General features: G+C 41.9%; 1 protein-coding gene across 1 annotated transcript; it reads right to left on the reverse strand.

The window, feature by feature from the left end:
• Positions 1 to 663: 663 nt before the first annotated feature.
• Positions 664 to 7,049, reverse strand: LOC123167084 (potassium channel KOR1). Its single transcript, XM_044584921.1, has 14 exons — positions 6,533 to 7,049; positions 5,927 to 6,151; positions 5,040 to 5,103; positions 4,588 to 4,927; positions 4,183 to 4,478; positions 3,995 to 4,075; positions 3,795 to 3,893; positions 2,799 to 3,020; positions 2,514 to 2,702; positions 2,346 to 2,421; positions 1,934 to 2,228; positions 1,697 to 1,818; positions 1,317 to 1,617; positions 664 to 1,079 (listed from the first exon to the last, which is right to left on the reverse strand). The coding sequence occupies exons 1-13, from the start codon at positions 6,823 to 6,825 to the stop codon at positions 1,370 to 1,372; spliced, it is 2,550 nt and encodes an 849-aa protein (XP_044440856.1). The 5' UTR covers positions 6,826 to 7,049; the 3' UTR covers positions 664 to 1,079; positions 1,317 to 1,369.
• Between the last annotated feature and the right edge of the window lie 411 nt (positions 7,050 to 7,460).

Consider the following 7,460-nt stretch of genomic DNA (forward strand, 5'->3'; position numbering starts at 1 on the left):
CCGAACGTCCCTATAGTAACAGATTACCACGTCACCGCATGCATGCATGTGGGAATCTTTTTGAGTTTTCAGTTTTTAAAATGTTTTATCTTTTAAATGAAAAATCTGAATGAAAATTCGTTTTCACCATCAAATCCGCCGCGACGAGATCTTCGAAACTAGATCTCATATCGATATGTTTTGATGACATTTTTTTGTTAAAAGTTGCCATGTCTATTACACATAAATTGCCATGGTATTTACACTGAAGTTTGTCATGACATGTTTCAACTACCTTTTCTTCTACGTTTAAAGTAAATTTTGACATATTATAAAAAAAATTAAGAAACTAAACTTGCCATGATGAATTATTAAAATTTGTCATGATCCATGAAATAATTTTGACATTGTTCATAATTAAAAAGAAATTTGTCACCAATTACTTTAAAATGCATGATTAATGACTCAAATTTGCCTTGAACCATAAAATAAAATTGCCATGGTGAATTACTTAAATTTGCCATGATACATGCACTAAAATTTGCCATGGTCCATACAAAAAATAATTTTCATTGTCAAAACTAGATTTTCCAGGGTCAAAATACTAAAATTCTCATGATCTACAAACTAAAATGATGATCTATAAACGAAATTGCCATGATGAATTACTAAAAATTGCCATGATCCATGAATAAAATTTGCCGTGGTTAATTACTAAAAATTTCTATGGTCAACTACTAAAAATTGCCATAAAAAGTAGTTGAAATATAATGGTAGCTTTAAATCTAAAAGAAAAAACTAGATGAAACATGTCATGGCAACATTATACGAGCCGAATACAAGGGTGCCTATGCCCAAGACTATCAATAGCACAACATATCCAACCATGTCAACCTCTGCAGCCTGAAGAACAAGCCGCAACCAGATGCGCACTTGCGCATAACCAAGACAGTTACCATCCGTGTGCAGTGTGCTGTAGCAAAACCGGGATGTCTGAGCAGACGCTCCATTGTAACTAATGGACCTCCTCTTTGCTACACGGCCTGCCGGTGCCGCGCTTTGCATCCATGGCAATAGCATGATCTTGTTCCAAGCCTCTCCTGCAAAGCGTGGTCCAAGAGGGATCAAAACACTAGCTCAACTTCAGAGTGGAATCAATTTGTGGACAACTTCGTTCACATTCCATTTCGGCGCCGCATCTTATTTCCATTGACTATAATATGTACAACGTCGATAATTAGTTCGGTCGTTTTCTTGCTTATGTATCTATGTACATTGCCACAACACCAGTATAGCAGAAAGTCGGCGAAAAACAGGTTACTAGTCTTCATGATTACCTGACAGAGAAGTTGCAATTTTCTTCTTATTTCACTTGGCCTTCTACTCGCTCTCACATGTCCTCGTCTCCAACAAGATAGAGCTTCTGCCCATCACTTACCATCTCCACTTCCTGAACCGCTGCGCCATCCTCACAGAGCAAGCGCAGGCGTGAGCCGGATAAACCCAGCTTCTCCTGGGCTGACCTGATGAGTTCATTGATAGTGTGAGGAATCCACAGCATCACCCCCTCTTTTCGCTTGACATCAGTATTCAACGGATGGCAAGGGAACACGGAGCACAGTCGTTGATGTATTTTATCTGCCAGCAAAAGATTTATTTGTCATAAGCGAACAATGTGCAGGTGATTTCACAGAGGTTTCAAGGCTTCTCAACTTGCCTCTCACTTTTTCGCCTCGTGTGGGGAACTTGGAGAGCTCCTCGGTTTTTGCCTCTTCCAGAAGCACTATAAGAGGCTTACTCCTGGACTTGCGCCCTTCGTCCAGCGGAGTAGTACCGCGTCTGCATACATGGCAATGCCCTTGCAGGTTATCAGGCCGTTCAATGAAATTATTATACTCTTGGTGGTTTGAAGCTTGATAGCATGGATAAAGGATGAAGTATTGTTTGGTGGTACCTGTCTGTTACAAGCACACTTGCACCAGCGTCTACCAACAACTTCGCCATTATATACAAGCCCTCTGCAGCGGCTATGTGGAGAGGATGCCGGTGGTCGTAGTCTTTCGAGTTTGGGTCGGCACCGTAAGCTAGAGCCCCCCGAATGAAATCAGTCTCTCTCTTTGATACAGCCATGCAGAGATGGATACCGGCATTCTCGAGGTTCAGCTTGGCTCCTTTGGTAAAGAGCAATGAGGCCACTCTATCATGCCCCTGCTTCACTGCCTCTAGTAAGGGTGTGTTCCCAAAATTATCTGTTATTCAGCAAAGATCGAATGCCTAAAAATGTGTTATCATATAACTATACAAGTTTATATATATGCAAGAATTTGGAAATGGCCACAGGGATGCATTTCACTGAGTGAGCATACCGGTACAGTTGATATCAACGCCCTCATGGATAAGGAACTGCGCAACTTCTTCATAACCTTTGGAAGCTGCAAGATGCTGTGACGACGATGATGGTTATGGTTATATCAGGCATGCAATATTTTATTATTTAGGGTTTAACCAGATAGCAAATCCTTAGCAATTCGTACCAAAGGAGACCGCCCATCATAATCAGTGTTCTTTGGATCGACTCCAGCTCGGATTAAGTCTGTCAGCTGATTAAGCTCACCGTGGAAAGCGGCGGTGTTCACTCTTAAGGTCAGCTCTTCCTCTTGTTTCCCTATATGGAATTTGATATCTGGTCCTATTTGTTTGACTCGTAGGCCGTATTCATTGCTCTGCAATCCGACATCATCAAGAAAAGAATGCACTATCCATGAATACTGGAATTAAATAAAATAATTACTGACATGTTGGTTATTTGTACTGTTTACCTCGGTAAGATTGCTCAAAAGTTTTCTTTCATCAGCGAAATAAATCCCCAATATGTATGTCAATGACTCTTTATCCAACCGTAAGAGCCTGCAAAGTTCACAAACACGAATATTGTAGGGCTGTGGAACGTTGCAAAGAATAGCAATTTCTCCAAAAGAGTTCCCTTGCTCAAACATTAAACTGGCCTCTTCTTGACCATCTTTGCCAATGCCAACTCCTTTCTGAACAACAAGAGCATAAGACCATGTTTCAGGCAAGTGGGTACACCTGCACCCATTAATAACTTGGAAGCCATATTCTGGCACTAGAAATGTACCAACAAAAAGAAGAAGTACAAATTAATGTAGCTGTAGTGCGTAGTCAGTATGACACAATGTTACACAAGATACTGTAGTAAAAATCAACAGTGTATTGAAATACGAAGATCTTCGTATGGTGATGCCAAATACATGTGATATATAAAAAGCTGGTATCCTTTTTTGCGCTTTATTTCTCAGACACATATGACCATGCAATTTTGTGGGTAATCATATATGTGTGGATTTCCTATGCTCCTTAGATATATCCCACTACTATTCTCCATGAGTTCTTGCTCTGACATTCACACACTTTATGTTTCTACACTATGTACTCTCTCTGATGAACCGATGCATACTTCGCTTGTACTAACTTATCCCTATGCATATTAAGCATTGAAATTGACTTGATGATTAAGCGATAGTTGAATCCAGGGCCCACTGACCAAATTCTCGGCAAGGTGTCACTGTAGATTATGCTTTACTATTTAGTGTGTAAAATTGGGATGTGTTACAGTGAATCCGATGGAAATATGTGAATCTCAAACCATCACCGGATGTTGCACCTACGGGTGCCATACCGTCATAGGTGGCTGTGCATGCGGTGTGTGGGGGGGGGGGGGGGATTTAACAGCAACTGCCCATCTGAATAACGGGAGATTCTAAGAATTAAGCAATTATTCCTAGGATTGAACTCACTAGTGCACCCTGACAGACAAAGTATAACTGATCAACTACACTTCCTTGCTCCAAAACAACTTCTTCTGGTAAGTAGAACTCTTCTTGCAGCCTGGCAACCTGCAAGGAGTAAAGAGCACAAGAGAGAACTATTGGAAAAGTTCATACAATTATAAAATAGATCAACATGCATAATTTGTTCAAACAAAAAGAAAACTCACAATCTGTTGAAGGAATTCTGCTGAACATCCTTTGAACAATGGTGTCCTTTCAATATATGGCATGTACAGTGTTTGTGAAATCTGCAAATGCAACACAATGTATGATACATCTTCAAAGACTCACAATAGAAGACGTTTTCAAACTGTATTAGGAATAATGGCAAGATATCCAAAATATAAATCATCACCTTTGCACGAATAGAAACTGGGATATCCCAAAGAACAGCGGCTTCAGTGCGGTTGCTTTCATACTGCAACCTCAAATGACCCTTGATCTGTTCTCTGATGTCCTTTCCAAGTTTATGTCTGTTCATATAAATGATAGCTTCTTTCATTTTATCCCTGAATCGCTCGGTTTCCGAGCCTTTCACAATAATTGCAGTCATGTTACCGATGAGATAAGCTCCAAGAACCATACCAAAGGAAACATATATCATGACAAATATCATTTCCCTTAGATTTACAGCATGGATGTCACCATAGCCTGCAAAGGAAAAAGAATATCATATAAATTTAAAATACCAGACTATGTTTCTACAAAGATAGTTGCGGAAAGTGGAAATTATTTGTTTAATCATGAGACCAAAACTTACCAACAGTTGTCATGGTGACGATGGCAAAGTACATTGATGTAATATAACGTGTGGTTAGATCAATATCCCTGAAATGAGAATAGCTATAGTCTCCTAACTGCAAACTCCCTATCCATGTATATCCTTCCATTGATTCAGGAAGTGTTGTTGCCAGGTAATAGAAGATGCAAGCTGCCGTGTGTGTAAAATAGAGCTCCACAACTATGAGTTTCACTATTCTTGTGAACAGGTAATTAACACGAATGTCCTTTTCCAAATCCCTAAAAAACTGTGTAACTTTCTGAGTTCTTGTCATGCGAATCCACAATAAGTATCGTACTTCTTCTTTACGTCCACAAGCCTGTTAGAGTTCATTATATGAAAACGAGATCAGATAAGGTAAATATAACTACATCATAAGCTCCACACTGTATGTGAAATCAGTGAAAATAACCCGGGAGCAAAAGAATGACCTTATAGATAACATCCCACGGGAAGCAACCAAGTAAATCGAAGATGAAGCTTGATTTGCAATATCTGGATTCATAAAGCAGAGAAATCATGGTTACATGTGTAGTCAGAGAACATATATCGTAAAGTACAAACTGTTGGATGTAATCCTGTAGTAGGGAGTTTTTTCTTGCTTGTGTTGCGTCTGAGTAGCTTGTGGTGTATAGTCTGTGAAAGAGTTCTTGAACATATTGGGTTTGAGCAAGAAAGCTCGGCTAGAAAATCACCGAGTCTGAATCGTATACAAGTACATGTTCCTATATGTCTGAGTTGGATAATAATAAAACAGTTCATGAGGTGTGTATATGCATAAACAAAGGTTGCATGGTCTTCAGATAATAAGGAGAAAAGGAAGAGCATGGGTTAAGCACTGCAAAATTGGAGGAATATTGTTCTCGTCTTTGTATTCACGTGCTCGAGCAAAAAGCCAACACAAATGCCTGAGCAGAAACCCTCTTGCATTTTTCCTCTCTCAAACAATTATCTAAATGTGCGTAGTTGTGTGTTAGATGAAACTCTCATATATATTTTTTGTGCGAATGAAAAACTCTCGTATCGTTGCAAGGATAAATTTTGAAAATACAGCTTGCAAATGCCCCTCTGGGAAAGAGTTTTCATGGAGCAACATTAAAATAACTAAGAGCCACAGCACATTTCTTTTAGAATCTATCTGTTTTAATGACTGGTGTTTTCCATTCGTTTTAGTGAGTGGTGTTCATCTAAGGACGAGAAGCAAATATCTGCAGTACTACGTACGTAGGGTGCGAATATTAGGCAATAATGCAGTGCTGCAGTTCAAGTTCCAATCCTTATAGGTATATTATTCAAACATGTGAGACAGGAATATTACCGGACGGCAATAGAGGTTGGATTGTATACGATGCAGAGTGTGACCGGGTCACGGTAGGCCACAAGAAACCTCAGAACAATATCAATAAGGAAGGCAATCTGGCCAACCATGTCCAAGAGGAAGAGGTTCCAAGGCAGCCCCCTGAAGAACCCAAATTCCAAGGGTGTAAGGAATGAACTAAATGCTGCCCAGAACACTATGAACCTTGTCCATATCCGATACCACCTGCAGAGACGCCACCCAAAACAAAACCACGAACCACTAAATTAGCTGCATTCCCGTCAAGATATAGCTTAAACTGAAACAATTTAAGTTGTTCATCCTTTCTACTCCCTCTGTTCACTTTTGTAAGACGTTTTAGACAGCTGAAATTGAACTGTTTTGGCAGTTGTCTTAAATGTCTAAACGGTCTTACAAAAGTGAATGGAGGGAGTAGTGTTGGTTTAAACATGCATGAGAAAAATGTGAACTTGAAGCTTGCAGCATTCAACTCTAATTCATTGATTTGTAGCCACATAACCTGTTCTCCTAATTTGCAATGAAGAATTTGCGGAAGAAGAGGGAACGGGCGGAGGATCGGTGGCGTGGCAGGGCGGTGGTACGTACTCGTTGTCGGGGTGGACGATGTGGCCGCGGAGGAACCCGCCCTCCTCGTCGTCGGCGAGGCGGCTGAGGGAGCGGAGCGAGGGAGCGCGGCTGCTCCGCGACGACTTCAGCCGGTCGGGCAGCACGTCCACCTGGTACTCCTCCTCCGCCTCCTCTTCCTCCTCCCCCACCCTCCGATTGGGCCGCAGCCACCTCCCCATTTGCACGGCATGAACACACCTCCGAATGCCATTGACTGATGAGCTCGATCGATCGAGCCCCCGCGGCGCCGGCTGCCCAGTTTCTGTGAACATCGCATGTCACATGGATCAGTCCGAATCGCTGATATTATCGCCGATTCCCTTTTTTCGCGGCTTTAGGGCTCTTTGGTTTGCAGGACCCCAAGAGGAAACACAAAAACATAGGAATGATGTGCCAATAAGAAAATTACTCCCTCCCTCTCATCATATAAGAGCATTTTTGAAACACTTTCTCTTTGCCAAGACAAGATTTATCACATGGTGTGATGCATTTTTCTGCCTTTTTATTGTATAACCCACGGTTTGCCTTAGCACGAGTGGAAAGCGTCGGCGTCGCGCGAGACCGCAGATTTGGGGAGGCGGTGGGTCAAGCGGCGCCTTCTTCTTCCTCAGTGCCTCCGACTTGTCCACCGCCTTGGGCGATGCCGGCTCTCCCATTGGCCGGTAGTCAGGGCCAAGGGCGGTTGCAAGGCCGCAGCGGCGCGAGCGACAACCAGCAACGGCATCGAGGAGCTCTCGATGATGTGCTTGCATTGGCGTCGCCATTTTGGTGCTTGCGACCTAGAATTGGCGGTCGGTAGTAGCTCTCCGCGTTGACGAGGGTGGTCAGGGGAGGGGTTGTCCATTCTGATTGTCATTGGTTAGTGGGTTTTCACTCATATGTACTCATGTTTAAACTATATATTCTC

Source organism: Triticum aestivum, chromosome 7D, assembly GCF_018294505.1.
Source record: "Triticum aestivum cultivar Chinese Spring chromosome 7D, IWGSC CS RefSeq v2.1, whole genome shotgun sequence".
Taxonomy (NCBI): Eukaryota; Viridiplantae; Streptophyta; class Magnoliopsida; order Poales; family Poaceae; genus Triticum; species Triticum aestivum.

Excerpts from the sequence above, each read along its gene's own strand:
- LOC123167084 (XM_044584921.1), bottom strand. The coding sequence starts at position 6,825 with ATGTTCACAGAAACTGGGCAGCCGGCGCCGCGGGGGCTCGATCGATCG. Across the intron at positions 4,076-4,182 it reads CAGTTTCTATTCGTGCAAAG|ATTTCACAAACACTGTACAT; the intron begins GTGATGATTTAT and ends TTGCATTTGCAG. Across the intron at positions 2,422-2,513 it reads ATGATGGGCGGTCTCCTTTG|CATCTTGCAGCTTCCAAAGG; the intron begins GTACGAATTGCT and ends TCGTCGTCACAG.